This window comes from Triturus cristatus, chromosome 4_1 (assembly GCF_964204655.1).
Source record: "Triturus cristatus chromosome 4_1, aTriCri1.1, whole genome shotgun sequence".
Lineage (NCBI taxonomy): Eukaryota > Metazoa > Chordata > Amphibia > Caudata > Salamandridae > Triturus > Triturus cristatus.
Genome location: NC_140585.1, coordinates 800,665,197 through 800,688,399, shown reverse-complemented (window position 1 = coordinate 800,688,399; position 23,203 = coordinate 800,665,197). Strand labels below are relative to the sequence as shown.

General features: G+C 45.7%; 1 protein-coding gene across 1 annotated transcript in view; it reads left to right on the top strand.

Moving 5' to 3' along the window:
- Positions 1-23,203, top strand: part of PLXNC1 (plexin C1) — a 464,687-nt gene that overhangs the window by 374,243 nt on the left and 67,241 nt on the right. The window contains exons 21-22 of the mRNA XM_085653399.1: positions 11,164-11,310; positions 20,837-21,017. Coding sequence (XP_085509525.1) covers positions 11,164-11,310; positions 20,837-21,017 — 328 coding nt within the window. The remainder of the gene's footprint in view (positions 1-11,163; positions 11,311-20,836; positions 21,018-23,203) is intronic.

Below are 23,203 nucleotides of genomic sequence, written 5' to 3'. Positions count from 1 at the left end.
TAAATTTTTAAAATCCTTAAATATTTTTTTTATATATATTTTTTAAAATAAACATGTAAAATTTATTTCCAGATTTTTTTTTTTTTTTTTTTTTTTTTTATAGTACGGTTTACGCAACGTCCGTAATCTATCTACGCTGCTTGCGCATAGTTACGTACTTTGCGTAGTCGCGCGTACTGCGCGTGGGACGCGTGCGCGCTTACGCAACACGCGCACGTTACGCGGAAGTGCCGGGAAATGACTGTTATGCGCATGCGCGCAAGCGCGTGTCTTTTTTACGCGCACGCGTACTTTTTGCCGTAAGCGCTCCGTAAGCGTACCGTAAGCGTACGGTAGGTCATGTGATCATGAAACACAACTTTTGATTGGTGGAAACTACTTTCAGTTCTAGAACTCTCCTACACCACACCCATTCCCCTCATTTCTGCTTGTGATCCCTTGGAAGAAGGAGCTGGTTTGTCTTTGGGATACGATGGCAGAACAGCAGAGCCCTTCTGAGAGTGAGGCTAGCACCAGCAGCACTGTCTTGAGGCAGAGAGCGAGGAAAGTAAAGCCTTCTTATGTTTGGGATTATTTTACTTTTCCAGAAGGCCAGCAAAAGGTGAATGCACCCTTAGTTACTTGCAGGCTGTGTCAGCGTGTACTTTCTAGAGGTAATCCTGACAGGAAGTATTCCTTTGGGAATCATACCATGATCAGACACCTCAAGGATGTACACAAAAGGACACATGGTCATCTTTTTGGAGGTAACTCTTCAGAAAGACGAGCCAGTACATCCACAGCAGCTCAGCCTGGACCATCATCTGCAGGGCAGACTCCTTCTTCTGCAGGTCAGGTGAGCCCTTCATCTGTGGGGGGAGAATCTCCTTTTGCTGGCCCTCTGGAAATTAACCCTCGGTTTGCGAGGGTTGAAGTACGGTGCGCCACTTGTCACGATCTAATTACTTATAGGGAGACCAGTATTTCCCTAGTGAACAATAAAATAGATCAGCACACTTGTCGTACCGTCTAATATTCCCAATCTTTCTTTCCTCTGTCCCTGCATGAACACAACGGCTCTTTTAAGAGCCAACCTTATCTTTCATCTTTTTTTTACATATGTTTTTTAAAACTTTTTTTTATTTTTTTTTTACCGTACGCGTACGGTAAGCGTACCTTTTTTATTTTTTTTTAAAAAAACACTAAAAATCATTTATCACATTACATTGACTTACCATACTCACTCAAAAAAATATTTATTCATTTGTTTTTTTAAAAAATAGTTTTTAAAATGGTTGTAGTTTTCAAAAATTTTCTATATCGATCTGAAAAAAAAGAAAAAAGTATTAATATTTTTATAACAATTTATAATACAGTACACATATTTACATTTTTTTCCAAAAATTATTTTTGCCTCTTTTAACAATTGGAAATCACTTTTACAGACTGACACATTATGAAACCACTATTTTTGATTTATTTAATTGCACGTGTCCAAGCTGTTTTTTTTTCAGACCACCACCATGTGCATTCTCTGTGACTGCCTACACTCCACCAAGGGCAACCAGCCTTAGTGATGCTGAATGTATTTGCATTACAGACTTAAACCTGAAAACCCCACTGGCTTGTAAATACTGTGCATGACTATACACGGCAAGGACATGGGTGTGTGCTAACCCTCTGCTTATTCCCCCAAAAATTCGCTCCCCCTTTCCATCTAATGCAACTGTGAAATCACCAGAGCAAGACGCAATAAATCTCTGCCTATAATTCTTCTATGCACACAGAGTCATATTTTCACATTAGTCCCAAAACGAAATTTCTTTGCCAATTTGAAAGCACACTTACTGCTCTTTTTTTTTTCAGGGGCAAGTGTAAATCACTTTTACACACTGACACATTATGAAACCACCATGTGTAACTACAACAAAAACAATTCCCATTTCTATTATTCATTTCTTAAGTTACCACATACATACCCTCTCAAACTGTAAACTCACCTTTAAAATTAGTTAGTTGTGAAAGAAATGTGACACTCAAACAGCAGATTATCAGAGCCAGGATCTCTGTTGTGTTCACCTCTCTCCTCTCAGCAGAACCAGATAATGGCAAACTTTCCCTCTATTTTTCCACACATATACATGTAAGTTTCAAATCTCAGTGCTTCCCCCTTTTTTTCACATGTAATCACACATTGCTATTGGTTGAAAACGAACCCTTTTCCAAAAGTACCCTTCCCCCACCTTGACTTCTGCCTAGTACCCTTCCCCCAACTTGACTTCTGCCTGCTACCATAGCAACAGCTCATGGAACACTGCTGTGTGCAGTTAGGTCAGAAGTTCGACACACAATGTTTCAATTCCACAGAGCAAGAGTGCTTGACTTTTCAAACCTAACAGCAAATCCATAGTACTGTTCTTTGGTTACACATTTTTTTGTACTAATACAAAACATGCTTCTATTAATTTACACATACAGCCTAGTTTTTATTCTAGAATGGTATGAAACAGCCAATCTGTTCTTTTTGTTTTGAAAAAAATATGTATGCCTCCATTTCCAAACTGTCTTTCTTTTCATATTGCCATTCTACTGAAAGACACCTCCTGAGTGCATCCAGATCTCCTTTGAAGATGTTCACAGTGTGGATTGTAGGGCACAGCTATGTCTTCTGGAGTGAAAAGTTTGCAGAGAAAACAGATATGGTGAGAGACCTTGCTTTGCCAAATGTAGACATTAAATGGATTGGTCAGAGAGGGTTAAAGTGGCACCAATTGATGCCATTGGTGAAATCCTTCATGCAAATCCAACACCCTGACCTCATAATAGTGCACTGTGGTGGCAATGACCTAGGCACTTTGACTGGGGTAGGTCTGGAAATGCTTATGAAGGACACCTTTGCACAACTGTTTTCACTTTTCCCTAAAACTGCCTTTGTGTTTTCCAACATATGCCAAAGGCAAAAATGGAACTGGTCCAATCATTTCTGTCCACAGATTGACAAAGCAAGAAAGCACGTCAACAAATCTGTTTCTGCTTTCCTCCGTGACTATGGTATGGGTGCCATTTACCACAACAACTTGCGTTACGACATGCAAGACATTTATAGAGGAGATGGTGTGCACTTCAATGATGAAGGGAACAGAGTCTTCCTCTTGAACCTTAGACTCTGCATCGGTACTTACTTGTAGGTACCACTAAAAAAATGACTCCATAAACACAACAGCTCTTTTTAGAGCTCCCTAATTTCTAAACTCTTAAATCTGCTTTTCATTTATTTATTTTTATTTTTTTTACCGTACGCTTACCGTAAGCTTACCGTACGCGTACCCCGTGATTTTTTTTAAAATCAATAAATATTTTTTTTGTACTTTTCTGTCCATCTTTGACCCCCTTACAATTGTTAGGGGGTCTGTAACTCTCCTCATTGCCCCCTTTCCTTGTTTTCACTCTTTTTTTTCAGAGTGAAATACACAAAATGGCGGCCGCCGCTTCCTGGTTTCGGCCGATTCGAATGTTTACTAAGATCTAAGAGCCAATCAGAATCGCGCTCGCGCACGCCACCGTACGCTTACCGTAAGCGTACGGTAAGCGTACCGTAAGCTGGCTCAGATATATATATTGATTTAAAGGCTATTTTCTCAGAATCTACTGAACAGATTTACACCAAACCTACAAAAGGCACTTCCTTGACCTAGGGACTACCTCTCTGCCAAATTTTGAGTAATTCTGTTCAGCCGTTCGGGCTGTAGCTCGTTCTAAAGGTCCTATGGAAAAATGCATGGGAAAAACGCGTTTTGGGACCCCCCTTTTATCTCAGCCCCCGCTTGACGAATCCCCCCGAGACTTTCAGGGTAGGAGCGGAGCGTAGCGCCCCACCTATTTTGAGAAATTCGCGAGGATTCGTCGACCGGCGCCAAAGTTATTCAAAATAGAATGTTGAGGTTTTCCTATGGAAACGTGGTCCTAACTATAACTACCTACTGGCGACCGCCAGTAGGTAATATTATCTACTGGCGGTCGCCGTTAGATAGTTATAGTTAGGATCGTGTTTCCATAGGAAATCTCAAAATTCTATTTTGAATAACTTTGGCGCCGGTTGACAAATCCTCGCGAAATTTTCAAAAAAATGGGGCGCTCCGCTCAGCTCCTACCCTGAAAGTCTCGGGGTGATTCGTCAAGCGGGGGCCGAGAAAAAAGGGGGGTCCCAAAACGCGTTTTCCCCATGCATTTTTCCATAGGACCTTTAGTCGAAGGTACAGCCCGAACGGCTGAACAGATTTACTTGAAATTTGACAGTGAGGTAGTCCTCAGGTCAGGGAAGTGCCTTTTGCAGGTCTGGTGTCAATCTGTCCAGTATTTCCTGAGAAAATAGCATTTAAAAGCATCTAAAAATCTATACGCGCGCACGGTGCGCGCACGGTGCGCGCACGGTGCCGTGCGCGAGCGAAATTCTGATTGGTTGTTAGATGTCGGTAAACATTAGAATCGGTCGAAATCAGGAAGTGTCGGCCGCCATTTTGTCTCTCGCACTGAAAAGAAAAGGGGGAAAAAAGGTGGAAAACGTGAAAAGGGGGCAGGGAAGAGAGTTCCTGACCCCCTAGCCTTTGTCAGGGGGTCACAGAAGGACCCCCAAGGGGAAAAAAAAAATTTATAATTTTTTTTAAAAATCGCGGGGTGTGCACAGTGCACCATGCGCCCAAAGCGCGCGCACGGTGAAAATCCTTGAAAAAAAAAAAATTATAAATACATAACTTAGCATTTAAAAAATCGTACAAATTCACTTAAAAAACCATAGGTTTCACACAGGTTATAGTTAGGTGGATATTTCACTCGTAAAAAAACCAATGAAATTCCCCCGTTATAGTTAGTTCAGATAACTATAACTCGCGCGACCGCCACTCTATCACAAGGATGATGTCATCAGTGATGTCATGAGTGATGCCACTGACCATGTCACGAGTGATGTAATATGTGACGTCATGAGCAGTGGATTGCGGGCGCGCGAGTTATAGTTATCTGAACTAACTATAACGGGGGAATTTCATTGTTTTTTTACGAGTGAAATATCCACCTAACTATAACCTGTGTGAAACCAATGGTTTTTTAAGTGAATATATATATATCCCTCCTGCCCCATGCACTTGTGTCCGGCTTCACAACTTGTTCCCATGGAGTGATCCTGTGCAGCTCGCGGACGGACCCTCGTCTACACCCATGGCTGTTTGTGAAGTGCTGATGGAGTCTGGAACATTTGAGGATGGTTTGGACAAAGCAAATTGATCCTGTGGGTCATGGTCGTTGCTCCCGGTTTCTCTCAAAGTTTTTCTGCTTCTGAGGCAGTTTGAAGGTCTTGCAGTTGGACCTTTCAGGCTAATCTGTGCTTCTTGGTTTGCATGAGTGGTGAACCATGTATGTGTTCAGCAGCTGCTGTTGGTAGCGAAGAACCCATATATTTCTGCCATCAAGTGCAACAAGTTGCAAGGATTGCAGAACAGAATGCAGGGAGTGATGAAGTGGGCACTTTCGCTTCTCACTTTCATTGCAGGGTTGACATTGAATCAAGGGCTGGTCTCCTGGCAAGATAAATAAAAATGTTAATTGTTTTGAAGTCCACCTCAACTTTCAGAGAGTGATAGTGTTTTAAAAAGGAATTCTAGTGGTTTTGTAGTGAGTGTGTGCCCCTTCACAGACTAATAATGTTGTCCATCATATAGCACAGTGAGTCGTCTGTTGGTGGTTTTTTGTGGCTGTCAGTAACTATGACGCGGCTGGGTTATGTTCATTCTGTTGAATCTCTAGAGATGGTCTGCTGGGTTGACCCGCCAGGATTCAAACATGTGAGCTGCTGGTTTCAGGCCCCAGAGGTTGCTGCACCCTTGGGCTCTTGGAAGGCTCTTTGCTGCTGGCCCCTGTCCCAGGGATGGATGTTCTGCAGTGTTTGTTAATAACGTTGACCAAAGCTTCGCTTTATGGCGCAGACAGTGGGAACACTTGAGACCTTGGCTGGGGGCCGTGGCACCAGTGATGAAGGTGCACAGTGCTAGTAAAGGAAGGCCCACTGCCATTGGGCAATAAGCTTTGGGCAGCAGCGTTTAATTATTTATTTATCTATTTTCTAGTTGGTTGCTGCTTATGCTAACAAAGGTTCAAGGGAAGGGTGACCTCATGTTGAGATTCTTTTACATTCTTGAATAGCTAATCCAGTAAACCAATTTCAACCAATTCAGATCGCAATAAAGAAAGCAATGATATAGCAAATATGTAAACAATGCAAGGAAGAAGTGAAAGATCACTTTAACTTTAAATTGCAAAAACTTAAATCAAAAGTTCTTCCAAGGTTTCATGAAATGTTCTATTTTAAATTGAACTGTTTGGTAAGCCATTAGGCACACTAGGAAGTGATCGAGATGGCACAGCAGCTTGGCTGTGAATGCTTCGCTCTAACGTCCAGTCTAATGGAGAAACAAGAATATGATAAGGCATATTTTCAAATATGCTGCAGGCCACATGTGCTGGTTTTATGTATAACTCTGTTTTTTACAACCTTTTTTTTTGCATTTTGTAAAGAACCGTTAACACAGTTCCAAAGCAAAGTTCAGCCCAGGTGTTCATGCATCATTTTACACCTGTACCTGTCAAAATCTGTCAATCAATGCCGCACGATTACAGTTCACAAAGTAGTGGGGTAAGCATATTTAAAGGGTCGTGCTCAGAAGTACAGGAAATGGAGAGTGTGGAAACCAGCAGACCAATACTCCATATTACTAAAATCCTATTAAGCCCTGGCGATTGGGATCTACATTACAAGAAGCTACTGCTATCGATGTGCATTTAGGGAAGCGGGTGGCCTTCGTTCCTGTTGGTTTGGTATGTCCTAAAGTGACCCTATAAATCTCTTGGTCTACTTTTTTGGGCTGTCTGGATGTGAAGGTGCCCTTGAGCTGTGCACTCTCCGTTGTGTCGTTTAGCCAAGCTGCTGCAGTAGGTGGAGGGTCACAGAGCCAGGGAATTGCTTTTCTGCTTTTAGCTAGGAACAGGAGCATAGGAGTTTAGCTAGCAATAGTCAGCTATCTAGTGCTTTTGGGAGGATTTTAGCAACATATCCCAGAAGTGCGACAAATGGGGCTTTTTCAAGAGGATTGGTTGTGACGTCAGTCTATTTTTCAAAGCCAGCTTTCCAGAAACCATGGATCACGGGTCATTCCCAAGATAGATGCATGGGATCTGCAGTGGGGTGTGCACAGTGATAACACACAAAGTTGATGTTTGGATTGAGTCTATGTAACTTTTGAGGGATGTAATAAAATAAGGTTAATCATTTATAATGTATGAGTTTGTATCTGGGTTAATCATAGAGATCAATTTTTTTGTTTCAATCAATCAGGGGAATTGTAAGTGTGCTACTCACCCATGAGGGTCTCAAGGTGCTGGGGGGGGGGGGAGGGGTACAGATCGGTTAGCCGAAGAGCCAGGTCTTGAGAGTCTTACTGAAGGTGTTCAGGGAGCGGGCACGTCAGATGTCTGCCGGTAGCTCTTTCCAGGTCTTGGCTGCAATGTGAGAGAAGGCTCTTCCGCCTGCTCTGGCTCTGTGGTTGTGCGGGGTTTTGGCCTGTGCGACGTTAGAAGATTGGAGGTTTCTTTTGGATACGTGGAAGTTGATTCTGTCATTGAGGTATTTGAGTCCGTTGTTGTGTAGGCAATTGTAGGAGTTAGTGAGCATTTTGAAGATGGCTCTTTTCTCCATGGGGAGCCAGTGGAGACTTCATAGGTGTTGGCTGATGTGTTTGTGCCGGGGGATGCCAAGGACGAGTCCGGCCGCGGTATGTATGTATGTGCGGTCTTATATAGCGCTCAAATTACCCTTGGTCATCTCGGCGCTTGCATTGGGAACCCGTCCTGGTTTTTCCCTGTGAGATAACCCGTACTGGGCATCCCCAAGGTGAAAGCCAGGCATCCCGCCGCGGGGGGCCGTTGTGGAGATTAAGCAAGCTTGTTGCCCAGAGCTGCATAGTGTGAACTCGTGCTTAGAGTAGGCACCGAAGCGAGAATTATCGAGTCCGTGGACAATTGGGCTCCAGACCGTGCCGCGTCGGGAATCGAACCCTGGTCCCGGGTCTGACCTCTGCTTCAGGGTATGCCTCCTCTAACCAGTGAGCTGTATTGTCTGGAGTTTGCGGAGTAGGGAGTTGATCCTGACGTAGAGTGCGTTTCCATAGTCCAGTCTGCTGGTGATGAGTGCGTGGGTGCCTATCTTCCTTGACTCAGGAGGTATCCATTTGAAGGTCTTGCGAAGGATGCAGAGGGTGTTGAAGCAGCTGGAGGTGACGGCGTTGACCTGTCGGTTCATGGTGAGTGATGAGTCGAGTACGATGCCGAGGTTTTTAGCATGGTCCGAGGGGGTAGGTAGGCTTCTGAGGGGGGTCGGCCATCAGGTGTTTTCCCATGCTGAAGGAGGGGTTCCAAGGACGAGGACTTCTGTCTTCTTGGTGTTGGGCTTCAGGCAGCTGTTGGTCATCCAGACTGCGACATCTTGCATTCCTTTCTGGAAGTTGAGTTTGGTGGTGGTGGGGTCTCTGGTGAGGAAGAGGAGGAGCTGGGTGTCGTCAGCGTAGGATATGATGTTGAGGTCGTGTTGTCAGACGATGGCTGCGAGGGGTACCATGTAGATGTTGAAGAGGGTCGGGCTCAGTGATGAGCCCTGTGGGACTCTGCAGGTGATTTTCGTGGGATCGGAGAGGAAGGGTGGTAGTCTGATCCTTTGGCTTCTTTCGGTGAGGAACGATCGGATCCAGTCCAGTGCTGTTCCTCGAATGCCGGCGTCATGTAGTCTGGCGACTAGTGTGTGGTGAGAGGCGGTGTCGAAGGCTGCTGAAAGTCCAATGGAGTCCAATATGACTATTTCTCTTCGTCTGTATATTAACCCAGATCCAGCTCCCACTGTTCTCGAGCTTGGCAAACTGTATTAATGGATGCCTCCATTTATGAGGATGTAACCAAGACACCCAGCTTCTGGCCATCATATGTTTTAATGAAGTGAAGTTTGGGGGTTCATTGAGAAATGTGATAAAAACCAATTTGGACCCGCCTTTTTCTGTAGCATGCAAGAGTATTTAGCACGGAGGGGGTGCTGAGGCGTTAAATTTTTCAAGTGATATAAAGTCTCCGTTTATAAAGAGATCTTTCAATCACAGTATGCTCTTCCGGCTAGGATCTTTCAAATGCTCTTTGCTTGTGTCTGAGTTAAAAAGGGGCTATTTGACATTTTTATATTGTCAACGAAAAACTGGCCAGGCCTACTTTTCTACTGGTGTCCCATATAGTCCAGTGCGCACTGCAGAGTGTGTGGGTCTGGAATGATTAATTATGCAAAATCAAGAGATTCAATATGTGCAGTTGGAGGAGGGGAAGGAATAATTCAAGCAATAATTAAGAATGGACCACTGGGCTTCGCAGTCAGAAGCTAGCTAGTGACACTACTGATGCAGGCCTGAGCAAGGCAAGACAATATAGTTTTTCTCTTGTTTTCATCCTCTGCAGGATGCTTAGGAAAGGGAGTGTCAGCACTACATCAGAATTTCAATGAAAAGCCACTGGATCGGAATCTAAGCTGCACAAATGTTTCCTTTGCTGCTAACTAAGCCACTCGCCACATGCAGATAAGCTTGTCAACAAACAATAAACAAACACTGATCTAGGCTGAAAATACAGGAGAAAGCACAAGACATTTAAAGTGACCTCCAGTGACAAGGGAAATTCCACCTCTCATTAAACAATCCACAGTTACCAACATGAGGACTCATGAAGGCCCATTTGTTCGATGAGTTCTGGTTGTATTATGAGACCTAGTGACATCATTGACTGTAGATGTTACCTTTTATTCCAGCCCTGCTTCCCCCAGAATTGCATCCTCTTTCAGTGCTTAATTTGTAAAAGAATAAGTGCCAGTGCCCAAACCTTTGCTTAGAAGTCCACAGCTTCCACCATCCAATGCGGGGGTGCCCAGGGATGGTTGAAGGCATGGGCGAAGTGGGCTCTGGCCCAGGGCCCCATCCTTTGAGGGAGATCCCTTGTTAGAGCCAACTCTGCTCTGCAGAGTCATGCCCCTATAACCTTGAATAATTCTTAAACAGAATGTTTCAAATACCGTTTCCCTTTAAATTATTATTAATGTAAGTGGTGTGATAGTCCATTGCAGACATTTTGCAGAGAAATGCTGTGCTTATGTTTCATGCAACATCCATAAAAAGTTTATCTAAGTTCAAAACAGGACTCACATATGAGAAATGAGAGGGTGTCACCGAGATTATTTGCAGTAATATGAGTGAGCTGCTGCTGTGTTACAATATTGAAAAGACACGTCACTATCCTGAATATTAGACATAACTTTAGAATTTGCACGAGGGCATGAAAAAGCGGGCATCGGATCATAAATTCAAAGCTGTTCCGAACAGGGGCACCAAAATATGTTCGGCCCCGGGCCCCCAAAATCCTTAAGATATCCCTGAGGGTTCCTAATACCAAAGGTGCATACTCTTAATGTTACCTCCTGCTTCTTTACTCCACCACCAGACATTCCGTCCCTCTTTATCTAACTTATGCAAGTTCTTCTTCATCCCTGATTTCTCCCTTGTCACTCTTTCTGTGTTTCGCTTCTTCCTTCTTTCCCCCTTTTGAGCTTTTCTCACTGTTGCCCTGAGTCAAAATCGGAAGATAAAAAAAAGGTGCTGGTCCCAAAACATTAGTGCCAATGGGCCCCACCTACAACCACCAGCTCAAATTAAATACTGCCCTCTTTGAAGATTGCATACAGTACTCACCTGTCAACCCGTTGTAGCTAAGCTTTGTGGGATGTTCTGAGCTGCTGTCCTAAGTTATTTAGAGTGGAGCCTTTTAATGCCATGGGTTCAGTGTGTATGGCTGGTCACCAGTTCTTTAAGGTAGTTGTCTGGCACATCTGTGTAGGATGTGGCATCAAAATTATTTGATAATTGTGTTGGTCACCTGTACCGGGAATTAAAGAACAGGGTTACAGTGGATTCGTTATTTTCCATCGGATCACATTTACATTATCAGCTCTGCTATAGGTGAATGCTTTAATGAGAACTCTGATAATGTAATGTGGTGGTTAAGCATTGATAAACTGTAACAGACTAATTTTTGTTATTTTTGCTCTTTTTGGTGTAGGAGAGCGTCGGCGAGCCCCTGTACATGCTCGTGACTACGCTGAATCAAAGAATCCACAAAGGCCCAGTCGATGTCATATCTTGCAAAGCACTGTATACCCTGAATGAAGACTGGCTGCTGTGGCAAGTGTCAGAATTCAACACTCTGGTATGTTCTTCCAAAACACATCCTAATATAGAGCACAAAAATACCTTATGAGAACCCACATAAGTAAAACGATTTTATGGTCTGATTTGGTATTCCCTAGACAATATCATGCCATAGGTCCTTACAACAGTATGAAATGGATCTTTTTTTTTTTTTGCTAACCAATTTTATTGGCATTTTAAACAAGAAAGTAAACATAGCACCATTTTGATATATCAGACCTTTCAATACATTTACAAGTGGATCCCCCATCTAGTTGTTTGGAGTGTGAGGCCACCCGTGTTGCAGAGACTCAATCCAGCAGTCCCATCCATTTGCCTAATATACGCTCATGTTTAGACGGGCACCCTCTTGCTTCGTATACAGCTTTTTCTTTGAAAGTGCACCATTCCACACCCCTGCGCCATTTTGCCGTAGAGGGAGATGCTGAATCTTTCCAGGCCGCTGCAATGTCTCTTTTGGCTATTAGAGTGGCTGTTCCTAGAAATAGTTTATCAGCGAGGGAGCCATCCAGCCCCTCCATCACCCCCAGGAGAAGGATGGCGCAGGACCCGACCATGTGATATAAGTCAGCTGGCTCTGCCTTACAGCGCGGGCATTGTGGGATTGGGAGGAAACCCGCTTTATATGGAGCTGTACCAGGGTAAGATATGCGCAGTGAAGGTAGTAGATTTGGATGAGGCGGAGCCTGGCTGATACAATGAGTGTCATGGGGACCATCAGAGCATCTCTCCAGTCTTCCTCCTCTAGAGGACCAAGCCAGTGATCCCAGTGGGCTCCGAGAGGTTCTGGTGTGGATGAGGTATTGTTTATCAGGGAACGATAAATTTGGGATATTCCCCTCTTTCCCAAGTTCCCCATGAGAAGCTTGGCCTCCAGTGGACTAAATTCGGGGATTGTTGTGTGGTCAGGGATGTGGAGGGCTAGGGCGTGTTGCAGCTGAAGGTATGGGAAGAATTGAGTGGAGTGTAAGGAGTATGCCTGTTGTAGGTCCCGAAAGGAGGACAAGTGCTCTCCCTTCCATATATCTCCCAGGCAAGTTATAGCGATCAAATCCCATTTCTGCAAGTCTGTTAGTGTCTCAATCTCCCGCAGGCAAGTGCCGTGCCACAGCGGTGTTTGTAGTGAAAGCATAGTTTCCCAGTGAATGTGTTACAGCGCGGAGGACTATGCCAGGTGAACTTTACGGGTAACTATTGGTAGAGCGTGAGTAATTGGGACCCCATAAAGCATTACCTGGACTTGTGAGAATCCAAGGCTTTCCAGTTCTATTCGGTAAGTTGGATCCAACCATCCGCCATTAGACCAATCATGGATCACCAAAAGGCGGGCAGCTAAGTAGTACACAAAGGGATTCGTCATCCCCATACCCCCTTCATTTGTGGTCCATTGATATGTTGTGAGAGCCAAACGCGATCTTGAACTGCCCCAAAGGAAGGTCGTGATTACCCCATCCAAGTCAGGGAACCAGCTGCGAGGGAGTTGGAGTGGAAGATTTTGAATGGTGTACAAGAGACGGGGAAGAACCATCTCCTTGAAGAGAGCGACCCTACCGAGGGGGTAAAGTGAAAGAGTTTGCCATCAACAAAAGTCATCTTTTGTACGTTTGAGGAGTTGGGTGAGATTGATGAATCAGGTCAGCTCAGGGAGAAGTGTCACCCAGATACCAAGGTACTTAAATGAGAGCCTTCGCAAAGGGATGGTTGTTTGCCCATCCACGCATTCTCTGGAAGCATGGAGAGGTACCACAGTGGATTTAGCCGTGTTGAGGTGTAAGTCCAACACCCTCTCAAAAGAATGGAGGACCTGAAGGGATCTTGGTCCAGAGCGGGCCGGGTCAGTCAAACAGAGGAGGACATGACCTGCATATAAGGCGATCTGGTCCTCATGGGAGTCCTGCCAGCGCCATCCCTGTATCTGGTCAGCTATCCAGATGAGGCAAGCCAGAGGCTCGATTGTGAGTGCAAAGAGGAGAGGGTAAAGTGGGCATCCCTGTCAGGTTCACCTCGCGATCAGGAAGACCTCTGATAATGCTCTGTTTATAACGACCCTAGCTGATGGAGCAGAGTAAAGGACCTTCACCATTCTTTGGTAGTAAGGACTGAAGCTTGCCTTTTCCAGGACTTTCCCAAGGTAGTGCCAGTTAACCATGTCAAAGGCCTTTTCAAAATCGAGCAGCACTAGGGCGAGGTATGGTGAAAGGAGACTATGGTGGGAGAGGGCTACATGTAGGCATCTAAGACATTGTTGTGTGCGGCGGTGTGGCATGAAGCCACATTGGTCAGGGTGTATGAGGGTGTGGAGCACCTTTTTCATACGGGTAGCAAGGATTGTTGTGTAGATTTTAACCTTGGTGTTAATGAGTGAGATTGGGCGATATTGAGCACGTGAGAGCGGGGGAGGGTTTACTTTGGATATGACCACAATGGTGGTAGCTGTGTCCATGACAGAGGAGAAAGTACCTTTCTCTATAGCTTCCTCAAAGAGGGCATGGAGTCGAGGAATCAGGATTTTGCAGAATGCTGTGTAGTACTAGGCGGGAAACCCGTCTGGACGAGAGGTCTTGTGGGTGGCGAGTGAGGAAATTGCTTCAACGATTTCCTCAGCTGTGATAGGTTCGTCCATGATTTTAAGCTCTTTCTTTGAGAGCCGCAGAAGGGGGATATTGTGCAGAAAGGGGGAGCTATGCTGTGGCGTATGTGAGTGATCCGCTGAATACAGCACCTTATAATAGTTTGCAAAGGTCTGTGCGATTGTTGCAGGAGCGCAAGAAATGTGTCCTTGTGCATCGCAGATTTTGGGGACTATCCGGTTAGCCATGGGGTGAGTAGCAAGTGGAGCTCTTGTGCGGCCCCCCCACCCGCAGAAGGAGCGGGGATTGATCGGACAATCCACGTGCCAGGATTTGAATTACGGAGACAGCCCGACAGTCTGGGGTGGGCAAAAAAGATGAGGTCAATGCGAGAGTGGGTGTGGTGCGCAGCAGAAGTGTGCATGTATTGTTCCGTCTTAGGGTGCCAGGTGCACCAGACATCACAAAGGCCCAGTGTGGAGTACCAATCCCCAAGGCGCTTGGTCCCTAGTTTACTGTGGGAATATGGGCATCCGTGGCATCTATAGTGGGCTCAGGGACAGCATTGAAATCCCTCCCTATTATGGTCAGGCCCTGGGGGAGGCTGGATAGTGTCTCCATCGCGGCCCGAAGGGTGGGTTCTAGATTCTCCGGAGGGGCATATAGTGACATAAGTTGACAGTAGAGTCCCCAAGAGTACCTGTGAGGGCAGTAAAGCGGCCTTGAGGGTCGTCAATCAACAGGGTCGGTGAGATGGGAAAGGAGCGCTGCAAGAGGATTGCCGTCCCGCGTGCCCCCTGGAAAATCCAGAGTGCCATACTCTGTCAAACCCCTGACGTGCCATGAAGGGACAGCGATTTCCCATCAAGTGTGTCTCCCTTGTGGTAGTAGGACATCTGGGTTAACCCTCCAGGCATATTTTAAAATCTCTGTCCGTTTGATTTTGTCTTAAAGATCGTTAATATTCCATGAGAGGACTCTCAGGGGTTCACCCCCAGTACAGGGATTAGGCTTTATGACAGAGTGATGGTGTGAGGGTCCAGGAATCGGGATATTTAGTTATTTATTTGAAGAGTTTTATATAGCACTGGCTAGACCCGGAGGTATCAGAACGCTTTACATGAGGATCAACAGGTTACAGGTTGCGAACATTACATCAGTTACAGTTAGAGTTGCAGTAACAAGTATGGGCTTAGGAGAAAAACACGAGATTACACAATAATATAAGTTATTAGCGCATAGCATAGCCAAGACACGCGTCTAATGGGGAATGGAAGGTGGGGGGGGAGGTAAACAGGGGAGAGGAATGCAGATAGAGTCAGGTAGACTGGAAGGGGGAAAGTACTTCAGGGGGAACAAAGCAGTCAAAGAGAAAGACAGATAAAACGGTGAAGGACCGTGAGAAACAATGTCCGATGTCCGGCTGGGTAGGTGACGGCCGCGGGGACGAACCAGATCCAGACTCCTCTACAGCTGCAAAGGACAAACAGTTTTAGTTTCCGCCCATGGAGCATCGTAATAGTTCCATAGAAGGCAACGGTCCCGGTGTTACTGGGAAACGCCGTCCGCCTCATCCTCCAGCTCGCCACTGGTCCGTGAAAACATTCATATCTCAAGAAAGAGCACAATCAGTTCTATGCCTCTCAACTCTGACATACTAAGGGCCCGATTATAAGCTGAGCAGAGCCTTATCCCCAGGAGGAATACTGATTATGTCTGGTTCAGTCTTAAGACAACATTTGGCACACGCACTCCAATGATCGAAATATTTAGTTCTAGAGAAGAGGCCCCATCACAGAAACAATGGACAATCAGATGTGATGACTACTTGCTCACCTGAAGAGAAGCTTTCCCGTTTCCACATCTGGCCACTGTTCACAGGAGATCGTCTTCTATAAACCTCGGTCTAACCTCATTCTTCACAGCCAGAAGTTCTGCAGAGAAGCCATTACTCCCTTCTACCCGCAGACAGTCCTGGTCAGCAGGTGGTGTATATCCATCACCAGTTCTGTAGTTGGATCCCGGGTCATACTGAAGATAATGTGAAGGTACCTTCTTCCCTTCTTGCATTTCTCTTCACACTCGCTGTGGTTCTCCTCATCATCCACTGCTGTAATCTCAGATTTAACAGATGCAGAATCTAAGAGGGCTCCATTGATCTGTGCTTGGGCGGCATGGTTCTAGTGGTTCCTCACACCCTGTTTCTCCTCAACCTGTGTTTGCGCCTCAGATTTCACACCCACAGGCTCTGTGGAGGCACAATCAATGTTCGCGCTTCCCTCAAAGTTTTGGTAAACTCTCAAATATGGATTATTCCTGTCTTCATTGATTTCTTCATGGTTCTCGGCAACTTCAGTTTGGACACCCTCCTCCCACGATGATGAGTGGACACTGCGGCTGTCATCTTGAAGGGCTTCTTTGCACCCAACCAAGTATCTCTCAATGAGCTTCACTAAGCTATCAAAGGAGAGCCCACCCGCTGACGCTCCAGCCACCCCTGAGCACCATCTGGGAGGATCTGAACCAGCTGCTCCATCACAATCAGATCAACAATTTCTGCTGAGCTGCAGACATCGGGTTTTAGCCACCTCTGGCACAAGTCCTGCAGCTGATGGGTGACTGTCCAAGCGCCTGCTTCGATGGTAAAAGGTAGACTGCGAAATCTCTTCCGGCAGGTATCCTCACCCACTCCTAGGTGGTCAAGGATGGCATGGAATAGTTAAGGTGGACCAAATCTATGGGCCCTGATGGCGGCTGGGCGCATTTGGGGTCGTTATATGGAGCGCCAGGTGAAAGATCTTGGATGTGGTGCACGGTGCTGTCGTAAAACAAAATAACACAACTAAAGGCTGAGAGAACAGTCACAGTCAAGAACCCCAAACAACCCTCCTCCCCATACTTCCCCAAATAAAGCATATGTCGTCCATTGAATAAAGCTTAAAGTATGAACGATTAATTAGTTAGTTGCGGGGCGTAGTGTAGGGCTATATGCTGGGCCCCTCAATGTTCAAGGATTAGCGTTCCTCCAGGTTGAATTCTTCATAGTGGCAGTACTTTGTTTCAGATTTGCGGGCTACGTGACAGAGTTGTTGGGACCCACCGCGGTCAATAGGTCCAGTCCGTTGGAGTTATCTCAGAGTCCAGGCGATCCATTCCATTTTGGGGGGGGAGCCGGCATCAGAGACGGATGTCGCTCCACAGGCATTGCGCCCTCTACGGGATCCAGCACGTCACCCTCAGGATGTTGCAGGTGCACTTCCCCGTGGTCCCTTTTGGGGGTCCGCCACCGAGGCAATCTTCATTGGGTGGATTGGGCAATTCTCGGTTGCCCAAGTCCACGCCGCCTCTGGCGTGTCGAAAAAGTAAGATTTGCCTTGGAGCATCACTTTGAGGTGGGCTGGGAAGAGGAGTCTGTAGGACCCGCAGCTTCTGTTTCACGTGGATGTATGATTGCCTGTGAGCCTGCACTTCCTTGGTGTAGGTAGGAAAGATCATAATCTTGGCTCCTTTCTGGAGTAGTTCTGGGCGGGAGCAGGCCTCCTGCAGGATGGCATCCGGGTCCCTGGGTTCATCAGGCTGGTGGACATTTAATTCATTGACAGGAATGCCATCTGGTGGTTTATAGAATGCTACAGCAAATGCCTATGATGTAGTCTGTGGTACTCATGCCAAAGTTACTAATGGGAGTCAGTTTATAACACTATTGAAGATAGGCAACAAGTTCTCGGGTATCACTGCCCTCATTCAAGGATTCAGTATGACACAGGTCATTGAAATACACATTTTGAAGCATTAAAAAAAACCTTTATATTGAGCAGAGGGGTGGAGAAGAAGAACTTTCTCAGACTATTCATGATTTGCAAGATGTAAGTTGTTTGAACACGTCTACTGATAGTAATATAAATGAAGTTTTACCCCTAAGTCTTTTGAAAGCTATGGACCAGGTGTATCATTAGACTGCTCACCATAAGTGGTCTCAGCGTTGAATACACCAGTTGCTTGATGCCAACTGAGATGCCATGATTGGATTTTAGTACAGTCAAAGTAACTTTTCTCCCATAAACTATTACATCACAGTGATCAAGTTGCCAGTGATTCCTAGTACTGTCTGTATATGCAATCTAACATTGTCAAACACCTTTCTGCTCCAGTATTCAGTGAATCACATCCATTTTATAGTGTTGAAATTATTCAGTAGAATAATTAGTTTAACTTGGGTCATACAGAGGGCTGTGTTGAGCCCAACCCTCTCTGCAGGGTCACACCAAACTGTTTGCCTTCACACCTCCTGTTTTCTGAACCCGATTTGGTTGGCCTTAGGCCTGTGCACTTTACCAGTAATAACTGTTGGTAAAGTGCTTGTGCTTACTCCCTGAAACTTAGTAAAATGTGCTTGCACCTGATTGGCATATTTAATTTACTTATAAGTCCCTAATAGTGCAATACCTTCTAAAAAGTAAACATTTTTTAAATAATTTAATTCCCCCATCCTCCTTCAGTATCACAGGTAACACTATGCTCTTGCGGCTGCGTGAGGAATCATTCCTTAAATCCTTCACTTGCAACACTATGGCAACACCGCTGTTCCAGCACATGCGGGAGGGAATCCTTCCTGACTCTGCATCATATCAGGTCTAGTTGTTGCACGAGCTACGGAGTGACGTCCACTCTCCTCCATGCACGTCCACCATGAGCTCGGAGGAAAGATGCCTGTTATTATAAAAAGCGCTACGCTTTTGAGAACTGGTGCTTCTCCGACCGGTAGTTTGCCTTGACGAATAGAAACATCCACATGGACCGCCGCGCCATTTAAAGGTACGACAGGAGGTATAGCTGCGCTTACCAGCAACTCGACTGAGAGCACATGCAGGCTCTTTTATCCATGGTGAGTCCATTAGTTGGCATGTAATCTAATTATATGAATTAATGTCACACATCCCAATAATACAAAGTGGATCGCGTTGCGGCAATTCTAAACCCTTTATCATTTCTTTTAAGCAACTCTTATCCCCTTCTGGTCTCCCTGAAGGACGAAAACAATAACAGCATCCTCTATTAAACCAAGAACCCTTATCCATCTCTGGCCACTCCTGAGGGAAGAACCCTATATCAGGATCTTCTGATAAACCAAGAAGCACAACATTGTCTTTATAACAGGACACATTAGTTGTGATCTATAAAGTAAATCCTTGGGTAAGCATCACATTCCCCAGCCTATGAAGCCCTCTGGTTGTCACTCGTTCTTTAAACTATAGATACCGCTATCCCCGGATGTGTATCCTTCTAATGCAGCGCTTTTGGTAGTCCCCATGTCATAACAGTCCTGATTTGGCCCTCATATTGCAACCAGGGTCAAAAGGACAGTCTCTTGGCGGAAGGACCAGAGGACAGTCTGGTCACTCCCTTTCCATTGTAAAGTGATCGTTCAGACTCTCTTGTATATACCAATAACCTTTCTAAATGCAAAGTCACATTATTGTCACCTCTTTCCTACATGTTTGGTTATTGTTACTTTACTTGGGGTTCTCTATCAATTAATTCTTATCTCTATTCACTGAAACAGTATGCACCTTTATATTTTGTATTATAACAAGAATAAGTAAATCAGCTTGGCTGAACTGAGTTCTGTGACAGCAATAATTGGGCTATACAAGTCTTTTTCAATTCATTTATGACAGATGTGTTCTGTTTTATCATTAATTTATCTTTCTTTGATTAAATTTACACAGAATTATTCTGTGGTAGTAAGAAATTGTTTTCAGAAATGAGTTCCATGTGAACACTTGTTATAATTTTAACTTGATACCCAGTTCGCATGGACATATGAGTTGCTCTTGTTCTTTTGAAATACTTATTGTGGCGGATTTTGGTGTGGCGATACTAAAAGGGTTGAAATTCCTGATTCAGAATGTTATCCCTATAATGCGGTAATTACAAGTCTTCTCATTAGAATGGGGAATAACCTCATGGGCCCAGGAATGCCAGATGCTTTTCCATGTGGTTTTTCCCAAATCTGACGACAGAACTGCTGATATTTTCCACCTGCTCAGAGCAAGTGTCAGAAGAAGGGCCATGGGGTGAGGGGTTGGAGTTTGGGGGTGGTGGTCAGGGCAGGGATTGTCCAGTCCAGGTGAAGCATTATCTGCTTCTTCCTTGGTGCTGCAGGGGTCGTATGAAGGCCGGGCCGTCCCTCTGCCTGCTTCCCATGTTCCCTGAGTGCTTTCATCTGATTCAGATCTGCACGCGGTGAAACCATGTCCGGTATCACCAGCCCCGGAATCAATGAATCAGAAACACGATGGGCTATTCCTAATGGCCCAAGCAATAATGCACCCGCTATTCCACTCTGGGTGGAATAGCACAAGTCCTAATGAAGGCAGAACACATCCAAGCTTCGATTGTGGGGCAACATTGTTAACGACACCCCGCGGGTGAAAGCACGCTTTACAAATTAATTTAACGGGTTTTAAAGTTGCACATTGTTTGTAAACCTTGTATAACTAAAAAGCTCCATGTACTTAAACTTTACTAACATTATTAAACTGCCAACGTAATCACTGCTAAGAACTCAAAGTGGCATATTGACATAAGTATCTTGTGTGTCACTTATAAACTTTCCAAATTGAGCTGGCCTTTTCCCAAGGCTATTACACCAGTCTGCTGTCAAAATAATCTCCTGTTCAGAGAGTCTAGTCTAAAGCAACACCTAATACCGTAATGGTTTAGCATCTAGCTAATTTGTAATTTGTTTGAGCATTTTATATTCAGTGGTCCAAGAGACATTCCTAACGTTTGAGTTACGCATCAGTTGTACACTCAGTTTTGATCTCTCTAGAACATTGCATAAAGGAGCTCACAGGAAAATGTTCTAAAACTAAGATTCCTTCTACTTTTCTCATGTGCAGCTTCCTGCTCCAGAAGTGCTCTTAAACTGTGTTGTTTTTTCTCTTTCAGACGTTAAATGTCTTTTTCCCCCGGCTGTCTGACAGTGAACATGAGGAAGACGCCAGTCAGAACATTCCAGTGAAAGTCCTCGACTGCGACAGCATTGGGCAAGTCAAGGAGAAGATCTTTGAAGCTTTTCTAAACAAGAACGGCTACCCATATGGTCTTCAGCGATGTGATGCGAGCCTTGGTAAGGACATTATTATATGCATTTGATATAGCCAGGCCCTAGCAATAGGAAACAGCAGGGGTATCTGAAGCACAGTGTATGTCCCACATGGGCCACACAGACCTACCCACACAGTATGGGTGTGCGTGAGCGGTGGCCCCGATGAAACCAGAATCTGCTCTGAAAGAATTCCTGATATGACCTAAAAAAATATGTGGAATATGCAGCTTTTTCGGTGAGTGAGATTGAAATACAATACATTTTCAAATGAGGTGTATTTTTGCTGCCACGAGATCCCGACTTAGGCAATCATTCTGAATAAGATGGTATTTTCACATGTGGCATGTGCCATTACCTTGGGGAGTTTCCAGGCCACAATTGCCAGGTCAAATCTGGTAGAATGTATACTTAGAAATGGCCCAGATTTCAGGAGCTACTAGTAGAAGGTGGTATAATAACAAAGTGTTCCCGGTAAATCTCCATTGCATTTGGGGCAACTTGTGATCTTGAGGTAATTTTGCATCCCAAGACGATTGATACCCATGCTATTGGTAATGTCCCTCATCAGCATCACTGAACCACTTATAATGACGGCCTATATAGAGCTGATAGTAGTGTTACATATGGGTGGGGCTGCCCACCCGATGCAATTGAGCGCGGCCTTGCGCTGCGCGTCGTGGCAAAAATGAGACAGGCAGACTGTGTTATCGTTGCGCGCGGACTGCCTAGCGCAGCTTCGCCCTCTTTTATTCCTGGGATGCTTGTTTCCAGTCCAGGGAGGACCTGACTTGCCAGTTCGGTCTGGACTGTTCCCATGAGGCACAGGGTCAAGACTGATTTACATATGGCTGGGTTCAAACTGGAATGGCATGGTGAGCAGAAAAACGATGGATTTAGGCCCAGATCTCTGTACTGGGGTGAATGCATGAGACTGTACTGCATTCTGTCCATCAACTGTTGTTTTTGCACTCCTTTATTTATAGACACGCTCACGCAGGGGCCGGGCATTTTGGGTACGCGCCAGCAGCAAACACTAGCGCGCTGACTGTCACATCCCATCCCAAGTCGGTCCTTGACTGGGTCCCAGGAGCCTCACAGTTCACATATTTGGCAGGCAAATTCTCTCAGGCGAGTGCTCGGCTGGGGGTTGCCTCTCAGCGCATACCTGGACTGGCCTCGGCTGGAGCTGGGTGTAGGAACCGGGGTGCTGGGTGCTAGAGGCAATTCCGGGGGCTCTTGGATGACCTCCGGGCCACCGGGTGATGGACCAGGTCCCGGCTGGTAGTTCTTCCCCTCTCGGGGTGTTTCTTGGCTGGCGCTGGGTCCTTCAGGGTATTCGGCTAGATCAGTGCAATGAGTGGGGTTGGTTACCTTTTTGAACCAGGAGATGTTGCGGGCCACCGTTTCCCCCTCTCTCTCGACAGTCACCATGGTCCCCTTCACGTCGACCATTGTCCAGTAACCATGCTCATAGCGAGTCCTGAACTTTCCCCCTGGCCTCCTGTCCCTCATGATGATGGTATCCCCTTGCTGTGGCTGGTAGGGTACCACTCTCCTCCTCTGGCTGGCGGTGTTATTGCATTTTTCTCTTCGTCTAAAAGTGCCTTCTTCGTCAAACAGGGGGAGCCCACCCCGGGGCTATGGGAAGGCCATCCCGGCGATTGCCGTTGGACATTAGCGACCATGGTGCTTGACGTATAGAGCTGTGAGGGGTCCTCGGGTACTCTCACAGAAACTTCTGCTGGTGCTGTTCCAGATTGCTTTGCTCCACCACCGCAATGCGAAGAGTTTTGTTGATTGTCCTCATGAACCATTCTATCTCCCCGTTGGCTTGTGGCCATTGCGGGGTGATGCGCCTGTACCGAATCCCGTGGTGTTGTAAGAACTCCTTGAACTCATGCCCTTGGAACAGGGGTCCGTTGTCACTTCGGAGCTCGTCCGGACATCCAAACATGGCGAAGATCTTCTCCTGGACAGGGCCACCATGCGAGAAGGCCGTTGTGTTGACAACTTCCACCACTGGATAGTTTGAGTAGCTGTCAATTAGGGCTAGCGTGACTCTGCCGTCTGGAAAACTCCTGAAATCCACGCTTAGTTTCTCCCATGGACATTGTCCGTGTTCCACAGTGTGGATGGGTGCTGGTCTCTCGGGCCCACTTGTCGCTTGACAGGAGGGGCATCTCTGGACTGTTTCTTTGACACAGTCG